This window comes from Bufo bufo, chromosome 1, assembly GCF_905171765.1.
Source record: "Bufo bufo chromosome 1, aBufBuf1.1, whole genome shotgun sequence".
Classification (NCBI taxonomy): domain Eukaryota; kingdom Metazoa; phylum Chordata; class Amphibia; order Anura; family Bufonidae; genus Bufo; species Bufo bufo.
This window is the reverse complement of record NC_053389.1, coordinates 348,935,278-348,958,183: the sequence shown is the minus strand read 5'-3', so window position 1 is coordinate 348,958,183 and position 22,906 is coordinate 348,935,278. Positions and strand designations below refer to the sequence as shown.

General features: G+C 42.0%; 1 protein-coding gene across 2 annotated transcripts in view; it reads right to left on the bottom strand.

Annotated features, from left to right (window-relative positions):
- The window catches only part of LCP2 (lymphocyte cytosolic protein 2), a 583,862-nt gene that overhangs the window by 149,463 nt on the left and 411,493 nt on the right, over nt 1-22,906 (bottom strand). For both annotated transcript variants that reach the window (XM_040442789.1, XM_040442797.1), the window contains one exon: nt 14,227-14,239. In XM_040442789.1, the coding sequence (XP_040298723.1) occupies nt 14,227-14,239 (13 nt within the window). The remainder of the gene's footprint in view (nt 1-14,226; nt 14,240-22,906) is intronic.

Below are 22,906 nucleotides of genomic sequence, written 5' to 3'. Positions count from 1 at the left end.
GAGGGGAAGGAGCGCGATACCGCAGGAATGCGTGAGGCTCGGGCGCCTGGCTGAGCGGTAGGTGGGGGAATAAGTAGCCAGACTGGTCACAGCCTTACTATTTGTATTGTGCAGCATTTGTGTGCTGATCTGCTGAGCAGTGATGGACGAACATCTGCTGAGACGGTTCGCTAACGCAATCAAATGTTCGCGAACCGCAGGTTCGCGGCGGGTCTCATTCATTTTAACCACCTCAGCCCCTATAGCTTAAACACCCTGAAAGACCAGGCCACTTTTTACACTTCTGACCTACACTACTTTCACCGTTTATTGCTCGGTCATGCAACTTACCACCCAAATGAATTTTACCTACTTTTCTTCTCACTAATAGAGCTTTCATTTGGTGGTATTTCATTGCTGCTGACATTTTTACTTTTTTTGTTATTAATCGAAATTTAACGATTTTTTTGCCAAAAAATGAAATTTTTCACTTTCAGTTGTAAAATTTTGCAAAAAAAACGAGATCCATATATAAATTTTGCTCTAAATTTATTGTTCTACATGTCTTTGATAAAAAAAAAAATGTTTGGGTAAAAAAAAAAATGGTTTGGGTAAAAGTTATAGCGTTTACAAACTATGGTACAAAAATGTGAATTTCCGCTTTTTGAAACAGCTCTGACTTTCTGAGCACCTGTCATGTTTCCTGAGGTTCTACAATGCCCAGACAGTACAAACACCCCACAAATGACCCCATTTCGGAAATTAGACACCCTAAGGTATTCGCTGATGGGCATAGTGAGTTCATAGAACTTTTTATTTTTTGTCACAAGTTAGCGGAAAATTATGATTATTTTTTTTATTTTTTTTATTACAAAGTCTCATATTCCACTAACTTGTGACAAAAAATAAAAAGTTCTATGAACTCACTATGCCCATCAGCGAATACCTTGGGGTGTCTTCTTTCCAAAATGGGGTCACTTGTGGGGTAGTTATACTGCCCTGGCATTCTAGGGGCCCAAATGTGTGGTAAGGAGTTTGAAATAAAATTCTGTAATAAATGGCCGGTGAAATCCGAAAGGTGCTCTTTGGAATGTGGGCCCCTTTGCCCACCTAGTCTGCAAAAAAGTGTCACACATGTGGTATCTCCGTATTCAGGAGAAGTTGGGGAATGTGTTTTGGGGTGTCATTTTACATATACCCATGCTGGGTGAGAGAAATATCTTGGTCAAATGCCAACTTTGTATAAAAAAATGGGAAAAGTTGTCTTTTGCCAAGATATTTCTCTCACCCAGCATGGGTATATGTAAAATGACACCCCAAAACACATTCCCCAACTTCTCCTGAATACGGAGATACCACATGTGTGACACTTTTTTGCAGCCTAGGTGGGCAAAGGTGCCCAAATTCCTTTTAGGAGGGCATTTTTAGACATTTGGATACCAGACTTCTTCTCACGCTTTGGGGCCCCTAAAATGCCAGGGCAGTATAAATACCCCACATGTGACCCCATTTTGGAAAGAAGACACCCCAAGGTATTCAATGAGGGGCATGGCGAGTTCATAGAAAAAAAAATTTTTGGCACAAGTTAGCGGAAATTGATTTTTTGGATTTTTTTCTCACAAAGTCTCCCTTTCCGCTAACTTGGGACAAAAATTTCAATCTTTCATGGACTCAATATGCCCCTCAGCGAATACCTTGGGGTGTCTTCTTTCCAAAATGGTGTTATTTGTGGGGTGTTTGTACTGCCCTGGCATTTGAGGGTTTCCGCAATCATTACATGTATGGCCAGCATTAGGAGTTTCTGCTATTCTCCTTATATTGAGCATACGGGTAATGAGATTTTTTTTTTTCGTTCAGCCTCTGGGCTGAAAGAAAAAAATGAACGGCACAGATTTCTTCATTAGCATCGATCAATGTGGATGAAAAAATCTCTGCCCAAAAAAAAAAGGAGGGGAAAGGCGTCTGCCAGGACATAGGAGCTCCGCCCAACATCCATACCCACTTAGCTCGTATGCCCTGGCAAACCAGATTTCTCCATTCACATCAATTGATGTGGATGAATAAATCATTGCCGGGATTTTTTTTATTTTTTTTTATATACAAAGTGTTTGCCAAAGCATAGGAACACCGCCACCTCCTCAGCTCATATGCCTCGGCAAACGTATCTTTTACTGCACAGGAGAAATCTCGTCTTGCAGCGCCGCATACACCGACTTGCGTGTAATCTGACAGCAGCGCAATGCTTCTGTCAGAATGCACATCAGTGCTGCAGCTAGTCGATCAGTTGGTCCACCTGGAAGGTAAAAAAAAAAGAAAAAAAGAAAAAACCAGGCCGCAACACAATAATTTTATTAACTTTGGAAGAGAACATATAAACTTTAACTTTTTGAACATTAACCTTTTTGCTTACTGGTGTTTTTTTTTTTTTTTTTTTTCCTTTATAGAACAAACCTCTCCTTCCCCATGGGTCAATGTGCAAAGCGCAAATCGCCCAAAGATGTGGCGAAGTACGTTATGCACTTTGTCCCATGTGAAAGGAGACGTTTGCAGCAGCTGTGAGTCAATGGGCCCTAATAGCCCTGTGTGCCTGTCCTGGTGAGATGTGATCCCTATGCTAGGTGTACCTGTGTGTGGTACTTCCGGAAACACTCTCCTAAGCATAGGGCAGGGTGGTCAGGACAGTCAGGACAGAAATAGCGGGTGTCACGCCTTATTCCACTCCTGCTACAGACACGACATCTTTTTCGGGGTGACGGTTGGGTTGAGGTACCAGCAACGACATTGGGGAAATGTCACTCGTGTAGACGGCTAACTACACTGGTGGATGGGGCCACGGAACCTTCTGGATACAGGAGGTTCTCGATGATCTCTTCCTGGAATTTGAGGAAGGATCGTGTTCTCCTAGCCTTACTGTAGAGAACAAAACTATTATACAGAGCCAATTGAATCAAATATACAGACACCTTCTTATACCAGCGTCTGGTTCTGCGGGAAACTAAATACGGAGACAACATCTGGTCATTGAAGTCCACCCCTCCCATGAGCAAATTATAGTCGTGGACTGAGAGGGGCTTTTCAACGACACGGGTTGCTCGCTCAATTTGGATTATCGTGTCTGCGTGAATGGAGGAGAGCATGTAAACGTCACGCTTGTATCTCCATTTCACCGCGAGCAGTTCTTCGTTACACAAGGCAGCCCTCTCCCCCCTTGCAAGACGGGTGGTAACGAGCCGTTGGGGGAAGCCCCGGCGACTAGGTCGCACGGTGCCACAGCCGCAAATCCGTTTTAGAAACAAATGCCTAAAGAGGGCCACACTTGTGTAGAAATTGTCCACATAAAGATGGTACCCCTTGCCGAATAAGGGTGACACCAAGTCCCAGACTGTCTTCCCACTGCTCCCCAGGTAGTCAGGGCAACCGACCGGCTCCAGGGTCTGATCTTTTCCCTCATAGACACGAAATTTGTGGGTATAGCCTGTGGCCCTTTCACAGAGCTTATACAATTTGACCCCATACCGGGCACGCTTGCTTGGGATGTATTGCTTGAAGCCAAGGCGCCCGGTAAAATGTATTAGGGACTCGTCTATGCAGATGTTTTGCTTGGGGGTATACAAATCTGCAAATTTCTGGTTGAAATGGTCTATGAGCGGCCGAATTTTGTGGAGCCGGTCAAAAGCTGGGTGGCCTCTGGGACGGGAGGTGGTGTTGTCGCTAAAATGCAGAAAACGCAGGATGGTCTCAAATCGTGTCCTGGACATAGCAGCAGAGAACATGGGCATGTGATGAATTGGGTTCGTGGACCAATATGAACGCAATTCATGCTTTTTAGTTAGACCCATGTTGAGGAGAAGGCCCAGAAAAATTGTAATTTCGGAAACTTGGACTGGTTTCCACCGGAAAGGCTGGGCATAAAAGCTTTCCGGGTTTGCGGTTATAAATTGTGTGGCATACCGGTTTGTTTCTGCCACAACTAAGTCTAAGAACTCCGCAGTCAAGAACAGCTCAAAAAATCCCAGGGCCGAACCGATATGAGCCGTCTCAACCCGAACTCCAGACTGGGCGGTGAAAGGGGGAACTAATGGTGCGGCTGAAGTTGGTGACTGCCAATCAGGGTGTGCCAGCACCTCAGGGATTCTAGGGGCTCTACGGGCCTGTCTGTGCGGTGGCTGCGACGGGGTAACTACTGCACGTGCCACCGTACCAGCTTCAACCGCCCTTCTGGTGCTCGCTACTTCACCATGTTGTACGGCAGTGCTGGTACTAGGTCCAGGAAGGGCTGCGCTGCTGGTGTATGCCTCACCACGTGATCCGGCAGCGACAGCCCCACTCTGCTGCTCTTGAAGCGGATCCTGCGTAACCTGTGGTCTAGCGACACGGGGCCGGGTACGCCTGGTGCTATCAGGGACCTCAGCCTCCTCGTCCGAACTTTGGGTCAGAGAGCCACTGCTTTCTACAGGTTCATATTCTGACCCGCTAGATTCGTCAGATGAGGGTTCCCACTCCTCATCCGACTGGGTCAGAATCCTGTAGGCCTCTTCAGAAGAATACCCCCTGTTTGACATTTTGGACTACTAAATTTAGGGGTATTCCCTGAGACTACCCAAGAAAAAAAGCAAGCCTGTCTTACAAAGGGGAGGCTAGCGAAGTACCGGAGGCCGCTGCGGTTGATAAAAAATATCAAAACTGATTTTTATCGCCGCAGCGCGTGTAAAGTGAATGTGCAGTGATCAAAAAATATATATTTTTTGTCATTGCGGCGGGGCGGGCGTGGGTGAACGCACGTGTGGGCGACCGATCAGACCTGATCGGGCAAACACTGCGTTTTGGGTGGAGGGCGAGCTAAGGTGACACTAATACAATTATAGATCTGACCGTGATCAGTTTTGATCACTTACAGATACTATAAAAGTACAAATGCTGATTAGCGATACGCTAAACAGCGAATAAGTGACTGCGGTGCGGTGGGCTGGGCGCTAACTCACGCTAAACTACCTAACCAAGGGGCCTAAACTATCCCTAAAACCTAACAGTCAATACCAGTGAAAAAAAAAAAGTGACAGTTTACACTTTCACTAGTGATTGACAGGGGCGATCAAAGGGGTGATCAAAGGGTTAATTGGGGTGCAGGGGGGTGATCTGGGGCTACAGTGTAGTGTTGGTGCTACTCACAGTTCAGTCTGCTCCTCTGCTGGATCCAACCGACGAAAAGGACCAGCAGACAAGCCATATAACAGATCATATTTACTAATATGATCTGTTATATGATTTGTGATTGGTTTTTTTGAAAATCGCCAGCCTGCCAGCCAATGATCGTTGCTGGCAGGCTGGTGACGAACTTGTTCTTTAACTTTTGCCGGCCCGCGATGCGCATGTGCGGGCCGGCTCTGACCGAAATCTCGCGTCTCGCGAGATGACGCACGGATGCGTCCAGGAGGAATGAATCAACCACCTTCCGGACGCATCCGTGCGTTAGGCGGTCGGGAGGGGGTTAATAGCAGGCGAACCTGAAAAACTTCTAGGTCATATTTGCAGCCACAAAATACTTACTAGATGTGCACACATAGTCCCACAACATGGACACTGACATACCAGAAGTATTAAGCAAAATCTGCGATCTACAAGCATTATTTTTTTATCGGCGAAATTTCGGGAAAGTATTAATCGTAAGAGCACATGCTCTAGGAATGCGTGGCCTACTACAGCAACTGGTTTGCACCGTCTAGCAATTAAATGGATGCGATGGTTAAAACGAAGTTCAGCGACGAAGAGGAAGAACTCCTGGTGACTGTAAGTAATCTTACATTAATGTAGTGTATTTGATTACATTTTACCTGCATGTCTGAACAATCGCTTTATATGCATAAAGAGTGTTATAAAATAAATCACCAGTGGGACCTTCTGAGTCTATAGATGTCACGGCTGAGGATGGGGGAAATCCTCAGCCGTGTGGAGCCCGGTGATGTTACGGCTGCTTGGCCATGAAGACAGGATTAGGGAGCAGGTCACCTCCTAAACGCATCCCTAACCTGACCCTGGCTCCTAGCTACATGAGCCAACCTTGATGGTAGGAGGGCCCATGCTCCGGAACCTAAAAGTCCCTGCTAGCCCTCAAGATGACCCTCACCTAGGAGCTGAGTAAGACAAGCCCACTCCTCCTAGACACGGAGGAGCAGGAGTCTCAACGGCCAAGCTGCAGGAAAAGGGGAGACATAAACAGCTCTATGGATATGGCAGGTGAACAAGGAGTTCCACCTACCTGCCACAGCCTTGCTGACTGGATCCCTGTGTTAGCAGGGTGCAGATCACAAACGCATCCCCACACAGGGACCCAGATCCATAGCTGCACAAAATCACATATAAAACATCACACGGACATCAGACATAACTAGAAATAACTTAAAGCGACATTATGGTTATGACCACAGGGGTGGCTCTTACTGGCAGGTAATAAAGACATGAGGCTGCTCTCAGCTAAGCATGGCTGAAGCAACCTGCAGGCCTGCAAAAGCAGTGAGGCTATATAGGCCAAGAAGCCACACCCCACAGTCGGACACACCCAGTGCACACACACACTAGGAAGGAGATTAACCCTTCCAACACCAGGGAAGGGAAAACACCACTTAAAGGAGACGTGCACACAATAACATAAAAAGGAAGTGCACACATACACACATAACTCAAAACCGCATGCACAACGTAGCGAGCTGCAATGGCACAGATCAGCCTGCTACGCTGCCACATACACACTGTTGCCAGCGGCAACCACAGGTGAGGCAAATACCACAGCCCTCACCTGTGATTGAACACCAAAGAAAACCGCTGACAACCGCATGCGGTTCAGGAGTCACGGTCATAGCCATGGCCGTGACAATAGATTATAGTTTGTATCCTGTTGGTCAGGACTCAGGAGAAGCTTTCTTTGTCAGACAGCCAGTATTTGCTGGTTCATTTAGAGTTACCCAGGGTGCATCCCGGGGAGACGAACCAGCTGTACACCCCATACCGTACCGTCACTTCACTAGACAGGTACATCTCTGCTTAGCTAGACAGTATCCGACCCCACCCACATACAGTCGTAAAACAATCCCATCTTCTAACTGTAACAGTAAGGCCGCATGCACAGGGGTGTGTTTTTTCACAACTAAGGACCATAAAAACCTAGGTTGATGTCCTGCAGAGTGGACGAGCGCACGGCGTGATTGGTTGCTAACTCGCTATGACGCCGTGCGCTTCTTGCCGCCACCGCTGTATAGTAATACACTTGTATAGATCATACAAGTGTATCACAGTACAGTGGTGGTGGCCGGAAGCGCACGTCGTCATAGCAACCAATGACGCCGTGCGCTTGTCCACTCTGCAGGACGGGTTTGTACGGTCTGTAGTTGTGAAAAAACACGCCCGTGTGCAGGCTGCCTAAATCTAATATTTCCACTTCAAAGCATTAAATACTTTTTGCAGTTTACTTGAGTATTTTATTTTCATTACTATTATTGTTAAAAATTGGGATTATATGCTTGCATTTTTATCTTGGAGCGGATGTTGGGGCGGGGATATGACCGCACCCGGTCTCATGCCAAGAAGCAGCGGATTGTGCGGGAGCTGGCATTTGAGATCTGGCGCAAAACGGGTCTCAAACACCAACGTCTGGCCATCATTTAAAAATTGTCAGATGTGAAGCGAAGACATCCCCGGTTTATAAAAAGAATACGGGACGAAAAATTCCCAGATACATGCGTAAATAACTTTCATATGTTTTGCCAACACTCTGTAATGTATACAGTGCTAAGCAAAAGTATTCACCCCCCTTGACTTCGTTCTTTTTTGTTGTTGCCTAACCCCCGGAATTAACATGGATTGTTAGAGGATTTGCATCATTTAATTTGTAAAACATGCCCACAACTTAGACCTTTTTTTAAATTGGTTAATTGTAAAGCATACAACCAATAGGACAAAATAACAGAAAAGGTCAATGTGCATAACTATTCACCCCCCAAAGTCAGTACTTTGTAGAGCCACCTTTTGCGGCAATCACAGCTCCAAGTCGCTTTAGATAAGTCTCTATGAGTTTGCCACATCTTACCACAGGGATATTTGCCCATTCCTCCTTGCAAAACTGATTCAGCTCCTTTCAATTGGATGGTTTGCGCTTGTGAACAGCAATCTTTAAGTCTGACCACAGATTTTCTATTGGATTGAGATCTGGGCTTTGACTAGGCCATTCCAACACATTTATATGTTTACCCTTAAACCACTCAAGAGTTGCTTTAGCCGTGTGTTTGGGGGCATTGTCCTGCTCCGTCCTAGCCTCAAATCACGCACAGAGTGGGACAGGTTTTGCTCAAGAATATCCCTGTATTTAGTACCATCCATCTTTCCCTCAACTCTGACCAGTTTCCAAGTCCCAGATGCTGAAAAACATCCCCACAGCATGATGCTGCCACCACCATGTTTCATTGTGGGGATGGTGTTCTTTGGGTGATGTGATGTGTTGGCTTTGTGGCAGACAAGTGATGGACTGAACCATCACTGTGTCTGCAGTAAAAGCCTGAGGGCTAGCCTCCTTCCTACGGGCGATGGACCCAGGACCCCCACTCTATATTTGGGTTAGAGGGAACTATAAACCATGATTTTTTGGTTGAGTTTATAGGCCACATCTTTCCTATTCCCCATTCAAGTTGCATGGTGTGAATCCATAAACGTAATAAGGGTTAACTCTACTCTGAGACTCTCAATGAATGTGTTAGTTTATTTGTCCCTTTGTTCTATTGTGTTAGTGATGGGATTAAGAAGTAGCCGACTCTGGTGTAGAGAAGTATATCATCCTATGATACACTCAGGAGATAATCCCATCCCATGGGTCTCCTCTCGCCCTATTGTTTTATCAATACACTGTGGAGGGGATGTCTTTTTGCATGCTGTTCATTTTTTATTGAGTTATGCGTCATAAAGCTGGCAGCCACTGCAATTATACACTCACCTAAAAATTATTAGGAACACCATACTAATATGGTGTTGGACCCCCTTTTGCCTTCAGAACTGCCTTAATTCTACGTGGCATTGATTCAACAAGGTGCTGATAGCATTCTTTAGAAATGTTGGCCCATATTGATAGGATAGCATCTTGCAGTTGATGGGGATTTGAGGGATGCACAAACAGGACACAAAGCTCCCATCCCACCACATCCCAAAGATGCTCTATTGGGTTGAGATCTGGTGACTGTGGGGGCCATTTTAGTACAGTGAACTCATTGTCATGTTCAAGAAACCAATTTGAAATGATTCGAGCTTTGTGACATGGTGCATTATCCTGCTGGAAGTAGCCATCAGAGGATGGATACATGTTCTCATTCTGTTTACGCCAAATTCGGACTCTACCATTTGAATGTCTCAACAGAAATCGAGACTCGTCAGACCAGGCAACATTTTTGCAGTCTTCAACAGTCCAATTTTGGTGAGCTCGTGCAAATTGTAGCCTCTTTTTCCTATTTGTGGTAGAGATGAGTGGTACCCCGTGGGGTCTTCTGCTGTTGTAGCCCATCCGCCTCAAGGTTGTGCGTGTTGTGGCTTCACAAATGCTTTGCTGCATACCTCGGTTGTAACGAGTGGTTATTTCAGTCAACATTGCTCTTCTATCAGCTTGAATCAGTCGGCCCATTCTCCTCTGACCTCTAGCATCCACAAGGCATGTTTGTCCACAGGACTGCCGCATACTGGATGTTTTTCCCTTTTCACACCATTCTTTGTAAACCCTAGAAATGGTTGTGCGTAAAAATCCCAGTAACTGAGCAGATTGTGAAATACTCAGACCGGCCCGTCTGGCACCAACAACCATGCCACGCTCAAAATTGATTAAATCACCTTTCCTTCCCATTCTGACATTCAGTTTGGAGTTCAGGAGATTGTCTTGACCAGGACCACACCCCTAAATGCATTGAAGCAACTGCCATGTGATTGGTTGACTAGATAATTGCATTAATGAGAAATAGAACAGGTATTCCTAATAATTCTTTAGGTGAGTGTATATAGATCCCTCCATATTGGAATTTCTTTATATCTAATGTTGTTAAGATTTCGGAGTTGTTTATCTAAAATCTGAACATTCTGTGATCACAGAAGTTCCTATTCCCTTCATTCGGAGAAGGCGATCGGCCGAGGCCGTGGAGGTTGTGGAGATTGAGGAGGAAGAGGAGAAGGAGGCCGGACCCTCCAAGCCTATTGAGCCATCCCACCAGATGTGGGAGAAGTGAAAGACATGGAGGTGGAAAGTGCTGGACCCTCCAGCACCGCCCTATCTCAGGACTCGGAGGAAGAGGAGGCGATCACCAGCCCCCGCCAGGAGGGTAAATATGTGCACATAGTAATATGATTATATATCCATAACATGTACATAAACATTAAATGGGCCAACAATGAGGGGACAACATATGGCATAGTAATACAACAAAAGAACACTGGACAATAATTCTTTAATCTACATTAAAACCATTAACTTAACAAATAAATAATATTAAACTCTATAGAACTATCACTAACTAACAAACAAAATAAAATTATACTGTACTGAAATATCACTAACTAATAAACTATATAATCATCATAAATATCACTAAAATATTGAGATTTAAATCGTCAATGCGTATAAAGACAAGGTAAAAAATAGACAAACAGACATATTTTGTACCGCTGGGTACATATCGGCCGTCTCTATAAAAATATCCTATGGTGAACACTGTAAAAAAAAAGAAAATAAACAATAAAAAAATACTAATTTAGTCACCTAACATCACTAAAAGTGCAACACCAAGCTATCAAAAAAGGCATATGCCCCCCAAAATAGTAACAATCGGTCTTTCATTCGGCCAAAAATGAGACCCTAACATTAGAAAATCGCCAAATAAAAACAATAATATGGCTCTCAAACTATGGAGACACTAAAACATGAATTCTTTTTGGTTCAACAATGCTTTTAATGTGTAAAACATAAATAACAAAAAAATAAGAAAACATATTAGGTCTTGCCGCATCTGTAACAACCAGCTGTATAAAAATATACCAACTAACCCATTTAGGTGGACACCTTTAAAAACAAAAATTTAAAACTCTCCAAAAAGGCATTTTTTTGGACAACTTTTATCACAAAAAGGTGTAATAGCAAGCGATCATAAAGTCAGATGCACCACAAAATAATCTCTTTCTATCACCCTACCTGTGCTCTACACTCTGCAAACAATTTACAACTGACATCTACCAAAATCCAAACTTCTCATTCCTGGCTTGAAGACTTCTCCCGAGCTGCACCAATTCTCTGCAATGCCCTACCATATGTACACAGTTTTAAGCACTCCCTAAAAACACATCTGTTTAGGGCGGCTTGTCACATCCCCTGATTTAACTCCTCTCCACTTATATCTCATTTTTATCATTTTCTGAACCTGATCCTCCACCAAACTCTCCACCACACCCATTCACCAGAGGCACTACTGATATTGGCTGGTGACTGGCTCATGCAGCTCCCCTATTTTCCCAAGATGGCTGGTCCATTGTACAAACAAGCACTTTACGTTTTGTGTCACCCCTATCTTCTCATAGATTGTAAGCTCTTGCGAGCAGTGCTCTTATTCCTCTTGTTGTAATTATTGACTTGTCTGTTGCTATGCAATTTATGACTGTTTGTACATGAACCCCTGAATTGTAAATCACTGCAGAATATGTTGGTTCTATCTAAATACTGATTATTATTAGTATTAAACAAAAAATATAATATCCTTCAGTTTTCACACTGGCCACTAAGCCTAATAATAGGCGCCACCTCTTAAGGTACTGTTACACAAAGTGATGATCGGTACGTTTGAGCGACAAATGAATCCTTTCTTTGTGTAGTGAACATTTCAATAATGACCCTTTAGACGCGTTGATTATCGTTCCAAAAATCGTAATTTCGATCACATATTCCATCTTTTGTAAAGCAGACAGTTGCATTGTGTTGCATGATGTTGTGGACAAATTAATCATCTGTAATCATGTGTGCAGTGAATGATTCCTGTTTACACATATGAAATGTTAATATCCTATGATTTTTGTGCAAAAGTAAGTGATAGAAACAATAAGAAATCTGCCAATTGTCTGTTGTTGGTCTATCGTTCATTGCTTTCACACTGCTCGATAATTGTGCAGTTTCACTCCATTTAATGATAATGTACAGGATAATCTGCTTGTGTAAAGGTACCTTTAGTCTGTACATATCACTTTACTGCAGTAACCTGCTAATCTGTCATTCTAATCTTGACTGTAATGATATCACCTCTGTGTATAGATAAGTCAGGATCCACCATTCACAATAGGTGTCACGACAGAGGGTAGGGATAAGTGCAGCCCTAAACTCCACCCCACCTCTGCCCCTGCCTACTTGCATGGCCCATCCTAACCGACAGTGTACAACTTGGCGGCAGTCCCTCGCTTAAATATATGCAGGGGCCTAAGAATTTAAAGAAGTACCGTAACAGAGTCAGACAAGCCAAAGTCAAATCCAGGAGGTCACGCAGTTACACAGGAAGCAATCCGATAATGAAGTAAAAACACAATCCGGAGTCTGAAGCCAAGAGGTCACAAGGTTGAGGTAAAAAACACACAGAAGGAACAATACAAAAATGCTGGTGGGGGTAGTAAGACCATTCACAGGCAACCTGTAGCCAGCAGGCTGCCTGTTTAAATAGCAGAACAATTGGGTCACATGATGTGGCCAGCGTCACGTGACCCAAGTCCAGCCCAAACCATCTGAGCGCTGATAAATTGCGATCAGCGCTCAGTATCTCTTTCAGCTAGGAGGATGCCAGCCGCGCTGAGGAGGCGTGCGCGGCCGGGTCATCCCTGGTCCCATGCAGACGAGGACACAGGCCGCATCCTTGCTCCTGCACAGATGCGGGATGCCAGCGGCGCTGCAAGGTGGAAGTGCGTCGCCGGCACCCCTAATACAATAGGTGATTGTAAAAGCTTGTCTATTCTTTCCTTATACAATGACCTCTGCACAGGTCATGCCTAGAAAACTCTCCTGTATAAAGCTTCATTAACACAGTCAGTGTTCAGTCAGTGATTTCCATCAGTGATTGTGAGCCAAAACCAGGATTGGAGCTTTCACAGACATAAGGTATAAGGGGAAAGAAATCACTGACCGAACACTGATCAGTCATCTCCAGACCACTGTGTCTATAGACCATGTGTCTGTTGTAAAGCAATTTTCTTAAATGCTTTCTAAATGCTGTAAAGAACAGCTCAAGCAAGATGGCAGGCCCCATTCATGTTCTGGAAATAGAATAAATAAATCAGCAATCAGAAAAATAAAAAGAGATACGAAAAAAGGATATGTGTTATCTGGTTTTACCAGGCAGATAACATTTTTGGTGACACATTATCGTATTATCATATTCATAATAGTAATAGTCTTGCATAAAGACAGCCATAATCCTACTCTGTACTGATGAGAGGCAAGCTCTCTGAAACTGCTGTCTACAGATGAATATTTAGCTTGGCAATATTCCCTTGTCATGTCCAAGCCTTAGTTAAAAAAAAATTGGATTTTGACTTGTAGGGAGCCACTTCCACAAGTTGGCGCTAGCAAGATGGTTCTGTATCCTTGTAAGATATCTCTTACCAGTAAGAGAAGAATTGAGCTATAATGAGTGTTTATGAGCTGTCAGGATATCAGAGATAAGCCTCAGCTGACAGCTCATTTGAAGTCCCTGACAGAGACGCAGTGTAAACACAAAGCTTGCTACTACAGAATCTCAACACATTACAGAAAAAGGGGTAGAAAATTATTAATGAAGACCAATTCAATTAAATGATTTTTAAGAGAATGAGTACAATGTAATAAAAGAATGCCCTCAAAGGTGTCCACAGCCGTTAACATAAAATTTTGATTTAACCAGTAGGTCATTTTCTAAAGACACATTCCCTTTAAAAATCCCAGCAGCAGTGTCTACATAAATATATATACTTTGGTACCTGTTAATGAAGGCATATTGCCGAAACGCGTCCTGGTTGTTTGGGACATATGATTTCACCAAAGAATAAAGTATATATATTTATGAAGACACTGCTGCTGGGATTTTTCATGCAGTACTTGTGGGGTTCGATTGAGTGCTGGCCGGCTTCGTTATACATTCCCTTTAAATGCTGAAATAATTCCTTGATTGAAACTGTTATTACACAAAGACACATGAGTATGCTTAGAACAAAGTCCACACTTACCATTTTCTTCTGGCTGAAAAAAAGCATAGAACAGTGCAAAAGTTAGCTTGTACTGCATATGGAAAATCTAACTTGTGACATTTACAATGTATCACCATATGTGTAATATAAATCTAACTTACTCTTTTTCATTTTGAAAATGTTAATAAACAAATATTTTAAAAGAAAACAAAAATATAACAAGTTAATTTCCTGTAAAATGTGCAAGCACTGCTTCCGCTTCTTAAGTACCTGCACCTCATCTCACCTGTAGAGGTGACGTCGGGTAATTACAACTGATCATTCCATTCGCTTCAATGAGACCAGCATCAGTAATTACACTGCGTGAGACGACACACAGGTATTTCTGAAAAGGACCAAAAAGTGACTCCATTTTGCAAACCACGGGATAAGGTGACAGTTTTATTGGTAATATTATGGGGAACATATGCTTTTTGAATGCTTGATATTACGCTTTTTGTTAGGCAAGGTAACCAAAAAATGGTGGTTCTGGCATAGTTAGTATTTTATGCTTTTTGCTGTTTTCACCTGACAGTTTAGATTTGATATATTTATAGAGCAAGTTGTTACAGTTTCGGTGATACCTAATGTCTATTTTAATTTATTTTGGTTGTACACAATAAAAGCATTTAAAAAAATCATGTTTTTGTGTCCATTTTCAGAAAGCCGTATATTATTATTTTTATTTTTTTGGGAGATTGTCTTATGTATTTTTTTTTTTTTTTATTGAGGTGGACAAAATTGCAATTCCATCATAGTTTTATTTTTATTTTTTTGTGGTGTTCACCGTGTGGTAAAAGTACCATGATCTTTCTGTATATCAGGTTGTTATTGACGCTGTGATACCAAACATGTGTAGTGCTAGTGCATCAATTTTTTTTTCATATTTAACCACATATAAACACACGGTGATACGAAAAAATCTTTTTTTACTTTTTAAAAATAAAAACCTTTGAAAAAAAAATCAAAATTTTCTTTGCATCACCATCTTTGGGCAACCATAACTTTTTATATATCGGTCTACAGAGCCAGGGCCGGTTTTAGACAAAGTGTGGCCCTGGTAAAAATTTAAATTGGGCCCCAAATCCTGAAATACTGGACCAGAAGTCTGACAGGACTTTGTAGGCACAGGCAGTGGTTGCAACCACAGTGACTGATTGCTTTAGCATTTTCACTGTAAACTGCTGATCCTGCAGCCTTTAGAGTATGTTCACACAGAGTATTTTCTGTGCTTAAAAAAACCTAATGCAGAATCCGCATCAGGTTTTTTGGATGTGTTTTTTTTTAATGCATTTTATAACACCTTTTGATACAGTTTTTGCGTGGATTTTCATTTGTGACCATTTTCAAAAGGAAATCTGGACAAAGAACCTGCATGAAAAATGGCCAAGGCACTTCTTTTTTTCCCTGGTGCAGTTTATAAAACCACAAGCTGGAAAAAAGGGGTTGTCCAATCTCGGTCTCTGAAGTGAAGGGAGAGCACAGTGTGCATGCATGTTCATCCTCCATTATGCTATGAGTGTTCTGAAAATAGCTGATCACTGGCTCTGCATTTTTTATTTTATTCCATAGAATGGAGATAATGTTGTACATGCACAGTGTTATGGGGGATCTGTGGATGACACACTGTTATGGGGGATCTGTGGATGACACACTGTTATGGGGGGATCTGTGGATGACACACTGTTATGGGGGGATCTGTGGATGACACACTGTTATGGGGGGATCTGTGAATGACACACTGTTATGGGGGATCTGTGGATGACACACTGTTATGGGGATCTGTGAATGACACACTGTTGTGGGGGATCTGTGAATGACACACTGTTAGGGGGATCTGTGAATGACACACTGTTGGGGGGGATCTGTGGATGGCACACTGTTGTGGGGGGATCTGTGGATGGCACACTGTTGTGGCGGGATCTGTGGATGGCACTGTTGTGGGGGGATCTGTGGATGACGCTGTTGTGGGGGATCTGTGGATGAGACCCTGTTGTGGGAGGATCTGTGGATCAAACCCTGTTGTGGGAGGATCTGTGGATGACACACTGCTATGGGGGATTTGTGGATGACACACGGTTATGGGGGATCTGTGGATGACACACTGTTATGGGGCATCTGTGGATGACACACCGTTATGGGGGATCTGTGGATGACACACTGTTATGGGGGATCTGTGGATGACACACTGTTATGGGGGATCTGGCTGTGATACAGCCTCAATATGTGACATAGCTTCACAGATGCCTTTATTAGCAGCCCTGGTCTGCTCCCCTCATTTACAAAAAAAAAAAAGACACTGCTAATTTGGACCACTTAATCTATACTCCGATTAGAAGAGAATAGAGATGGACCGCGCCCCCTGTGTGTAGACTATCTTTCGGAGAGAGCCCCTAATTGTCAGGGATCGTAACTCACCAGATCAGGTTGTGAACGCCATGCACAACATTTGAAAAGCATATGTGGACTAGCTTGTGCGGTATCGAAGCAGCTCCCTTTTGCTGCAGGCATCAAGAGTAGGTCCCGATGATCAGAGGTAAATTTAGGTAAAAAATGGCAGTACTACCGGGGCGCTAAGATTTAACCACACTTTATTTTAGTATAAAACTAGACATAAACAAAGTGATCGGGTCTTAGCTTAGCTATGCGTTTCACCGACGCTCCGTCGGCTTCTTCAGGCTTACCCAGAAGAGTGGCACACACCAGGATTTATACAAAAAAACTGGAAAGGACATCATTGGATTGACAGGTTCAGTCCACAAATACATTTGGTAGCATAAATAATTAAAAATATTATGTAAACATATATAAAAGCAATAAATAATTAATAGTGTATATATATATATATATATATATATATATATATATATATACATACACACATATACAAATGTACATAAATATATACATACATACACATACACACATCTGAAAAACAGTGATAAACTGTTTTGGTAACACATTCTAACGTACTAATAAAAAAATATATATATTTAAAAAAAAAGGGGGGAGGGCTGACATAAAATCATTATTTATGATAGAGAGCTCTGATAAAATAAAAGACTCTGTTAAAATAATTATTTATTATTCTATAGTGAATATTTATTCGTCTATAGTAAGTGCTTGTGGTAGGAAGCTTGAATATTATTTATTTAGTATGTTCTAGGACTTCATTGAGACCTTCAAGTACCAGCGTCTGCAGGCAAAATATCCAATAGGATTCTTTTTTTACTCATTGTTGGAATCTATTTTTGGTGTTTGGAGGAATCCAGTCGATGATGGTAAGTTTTAGAACAGATATATTGCGGTTGTGCTGTGTATCAAAATGTCTAGAAACGCTATGGTGTTTTTCATTATTTATATTACATCTATTGTTTTTTTAATCTGGTTCTCATACACTGAGTTGTTCGTCCTATATATTGCAGGTTGCAGGGACACTCCAAAAGATAGATAACAAAGGATGAGCGGCAGTCCAAAATGCGGGCTGCAATACACGAGCACAGTCCGTGGGGCAGCCGCAGCGGGTCGCGGACCCATTCACTTGAATGGGTCCGCGATCCGGCCATTCCGCAAAAAGATAGGACATGTTCTATCTTTTTGCGGAACGGAAGTACGGTACGAAACCCCACGGAAGCACTCCGTAGTGCTTCCGTAGGGTTCCGTTCCGTGGTTCTGTTCAGCACCATTCCGCATCTCCGGATTTGCGGACCTATTCAAGTGAATGGGTCCGCATCCATGATGTGGAATGCCCACAGAAAGCCACCCGTGTATTGCGGATCCGCAAATGCGGTCCGCAATACGGCAACTGGCCGCACACGCCAGTGTAAAAGAGGCCTAAATCGACATTTTGAAATAAAAAAGAGAGAACTCCTTAAATAGTTCTTCCAAAGAGAACTCCTCAACTAGCAATTCCCAAAGTAGTTTTACATGTACCAGTGAAACCTCCATCTAGTTTATATCCAATTCACCACCGAGGAAACCATTTAGAGACATTCCAATCTATTGTGTCCGTGCAATTTCGAGAATTAGAAAAAGAACATCACATCACACGCAATAATCTTAGTAGAAATGAAAAATCTGCTCTAAAATCCTTGAAAGACAATCCTGACCTGATTATTCACTCTGCAGATAAAGGAGGCGGTATCGTACTTCTAAACAAAGACTATTATTTATTAGAATCTATGCGAATACTGTCCGACAATGCGTATTACAGCCCTCTATTAATTGACCCCACTGATACCATTCTGGAAAAATATAAATCTCTGCTCCAAGAAGCTTTTGATTATGATATACTCAATAAAAAAGAAAGAGATTTCCTCACCGTCAAGCATCACCAAACTCCGTTCTTCTACTATTTAGCAAAAATACCTAAAAACCTACAACAACCACCTGGCAGACCCATCATCTCAGGAATAGGGACCATCACATCCAATTTATCTCACTACATAGATATTTCTTGCCTCACAAAAAGTATAATATAGAGCAACTAAAAATCATATGTACCCAAAAATAGTACAAACAAAACTGCCACCTTATCCCGTAGTTTCCAAAATGGGGTCACTTTTTTGGAGTTTCTACTCTAGGGGTGCATCAGTGGGTCTACAAATGTGACATGACAAATAAATACTATATGGCGCTCATTTTCTTCTGTGCCCTGCCGTGTGCCCAGACAGCGATTTACGATCACAAATGGGGTGTTTCTGTAAACTATAGAATCAGGCCTCTTGCACACAAATTTTTTTTTTCCATTTACATTCCGTTTTTTGCCCTCCGTATACGGAAATATTTATTTCAATGGGTCCGGCAAAAAAAAAAAATGAATATACTCCGTATGCATTCCGTTTCCATATTTCAGTTTTTCCGTTCTGTTCAAAGATAGAACATGTCCTATTATTGCCCGCAAATCACATTCCGTGGCTCCATTCAAGTCAATAGGGCTGTAAAAAAACGGAATGCATCCTTATGTTTTCTGTATCCGTTTTGTTTTTGCGGAACCATCTATTAGAAATTTTATGCCAAGCCAAATTTTTCGATGAAATTACTGTATACTGTATATGCCATGCTTCCATTTCCGTTTGCGTTCTGCAAAAAACTGAATTCAAACGGAAACACTACTGAAACAAAAAACGGAAACACAGAGTCCTTAGGGTAATAAATATTGAGTTTTGTTTGGCTGTTAACCCTTGCTTTGTTAGCGGAAAAAAAATCGCTTAACCCCTTAGCGACTGGGCTTATTTTCACCATAAGGACCAGGCCATTTTTGAAAATCTGACCAGTGTCACTTTATGTAGTGATAACTTTAAAACACTTTGACTTATCCAGGCCATTCTGAGATTGTTTTTTCGTCACATATTGTACTTCATACAATGGTAAAATGGAGTAAAAAAAAATCATTTTTATTTATAAAAAAAATACCAAATTTGCCAAAAATTTTGAAGAATTAGCAAATTTCCAAGTTTTCATTTCTCTACTTCTATAATACATAGTAATACCTACAAAAATAGTTATTACTTTACATTCCCCATATGTCTACTTCCTGTTAGGATCATTTTTGGAATGACATTTTATTTTTGGGCGACGTTACAAGGCTTAGAAGTTTTAGAAGCAAATTTTTAAATTTCTCAGAAATTTTCGAAAAGCAACTTTTTAAGGACCAGTTCAGGTCTGAAGTCACTTTGTGAGGCTTACATAATAGAAACCACCCAAAAATAACCCCATTCTAGAAACTACACCCCTCAAGGTATTCAAAACTGTTTTTACAAACTTTGCTAACCCTTTAGGTGTTCCACAAGAATGATTGAAAAATAGAGATACAATTTCAAAATTTCACTTTTTTGGCAGATTTTCAATTTTTTTATTTTTTTTTCCAGTTACAAAGCAAGGGTTAACAGCCAAACAAATCTCAATATTTATGGCTCTGATTCTTTAGTTTACAGAAACACCCCATATGTGGTCGTAAACCTCTGTACGGGCACACGGCAGGGGCAGAAGGAAAGGAATGCCATACGGTTTCTGGAAGGCAGATTTTTCTGGACTGTTTTTTTGACAGCCCCCCTGATGCACCCCTAGAGTAGAAACTCCAAAAAAGTGACCCCATTTTAGAAACTACGGGATAGGGTGGCAGTTTTGTTGGTACTAATTTAGGGTACATATGATTTTTGGTTGCTCTATATTATACTTTTTGTGAGGCAAGGTAACAAGAAATAGCTGTTTTGGCACCGTTTTTATTTTTTGTTATTTACAACATTCATCTGACAGGTTGGATAATGTGGTATTTTTATAGAGCAGGTTGTCACGGATGCGGCAATATCTAATATGTATACAATTTTTTTTATTTAGGTAAGTTTTACACAATGATTTCATAAAAAAAAAAAAAAAATCATGTTTTAGTGTTTCCATAGTCTGAAAGCCATAGTTTTATCAGTTTTTGGGCAATTATCTTGGGTAGAGTATAATTTTTGCAGGATGAGATGACTGTTTGATTGGCACTATTTTGGGGTGTGTATGACTTTTTATCGCTTGCTATTACACTTTTTGTGATGTAAGGTGACAAAAAATGGCTTTTTTTACACAGTTTTTTTTTTTCTTTTTTACGGTATTCACCTGAGGGGTTAGGTCATGTAATATTTCTATAGAGCAGGTTGTTACAGATGCGGCGATACCTAATATGTATACTTTTTATTATTTATGTAAGTTTTACACAATGATTTCATTTTTGCATATTTAGCACAGTTTTTATTTTATATTTTTTACGGTGTTTATCTGAGGGGTTAGGTCATGTGATATGTTTATAGAGCCGGTCGATATGGACCCGGCGATACCTAATATGTCTACTTTTTTTTTTTCCTATTTTTACCAATTTATTTTTACTTGATTTGGGGAAAATTACGTTTTTGTTTATTTGTACTTGAAACTTAATTTTTTCAACTTTGTTTTTCACTTTATTTTTTGTCCCACTTTGGGACTTGAACTTTGGGGGGTATATTCCTTTACAATGCATTCCAATACTTCTGTATTGGAATGCATTGGCTGTATGATTAATACAGTGTGTATTACTCATACAGCTTCCGGCCTGTGAGATCCAGGGGGCTGGATCTCACAGGTTCATCACAGGAAGGCAGCGCTGATGCCTAAGGAAGGCATCGCACTGCTTTCCATGCCATCGGGTTCCCCCTACAGCCGCATGGGGATCCGATGGCACCGCCGCCGCATCATGTAAAAGCCGCAAACCATAGAGCGGCATGAGCACCTCCCTCTTTCTACTGGTAATGCCTCTCCCTATACACCCAAGCATTCTGCTAGCATTTCCTGCTGCTCTATGACATTGTCTGCCTACCTTTAAGGCTGCGTTCACACGGGCGAGTATTCCGCGCGGGTGCAATGCGGTAGGTGAACGTATTGCACCCGCACTGAATCCTGACCCATTCATTTCTATGGGGCTGTTCAGATGAGCGGTGATTTTCACACGTCACTTGTGCGTTGCGTGAAAATCGCAGCATGCTCTATATTCTGCGTTTTTCACGCAACGCAGGCCCCATAGAAGTGAATGGGGTTGCGTGAAAATCGCAAGCATCCGCAAGCAAGTGCGGATGCTGTGCGATTTTCACGCATGGTTGCTAGGTGACAGTCTATTCACTGTATTATTTTCCCTTATAACATGGTTATAAGGGAAAATAATAGCATTCTGAAAACAGAATGCATAGTAAGTGATCAGTTGAGGGTTAAAAAAAATTAAAAAAATTAACTCACCTTCTCCGTTTGTTCGCGTAAGTCCCGGTCTCTTCTTTACTTCTCAAAAGATGAACTATGGGCTAAAGGACCTTTGGTGACGTAAGATCACATGCTCCAATCACATGGTCCATCACCGCGGTGATGGACCATGTGATTGGAGCATGTGATCTGACGTCACCAAAGGTCCTTTAGCCCATAGTTCATCTTTTGAGAAGTAAAGAAGAGACCGGGACTTACGCGAACAAACGGAGAAGGTGAGTTAATTTTTTTTATTTTTTTTAACCCTCAACTGATCACTTACTATGCATTCTGTTTTCAGAATGCTATTATTTTCCCTTATAACCATGTTATAAGGGAAAATAATAACATCTACACAACACCGAACCCAAACCTGAACTTCTGTGAAGAAGTTCGGATCTGGGTACCACAGTCGGTTTTTTATCACGCGCGTGCAAAACACATTGCACACGCACGATAAAAACTGAACATCGGAACGCAATCGCAGTCAAAACTGACTGCAATTGCATTCCTACTCGCGCGGGTTTGCCGCAACACACCGGGACGCATCCGGAACTAATCCGGACACGCTCGTGTGAACCCAGCCTAAGTCTTCTGAAATAATGACCCCTAAATCCCTTTCCTCAGATACTGAGGTTAGGACTGTATCACTGATATTAAATTCTGCTCTTGGGTTTTTACGTCCCAGGTGCATTATCTTGCACTTATCAACATTAAATTTTAGTTGCCAGATTTTTGACCATTCCTCTAGTTTTCCTAAATCCTTTTCCATTTCGTGTATCCCTCCAGGAACATCAACCGTGTTACAAATCTTTGTGTCATCAGCAAAAAGACACACCTTACCATCGAGGCCTTCTGCAATTTCGCTGATAAAGATATTAAACAATATGGGTCCCAGAACAGATGCCTGAGGTAGCCCACTGGTAACAAG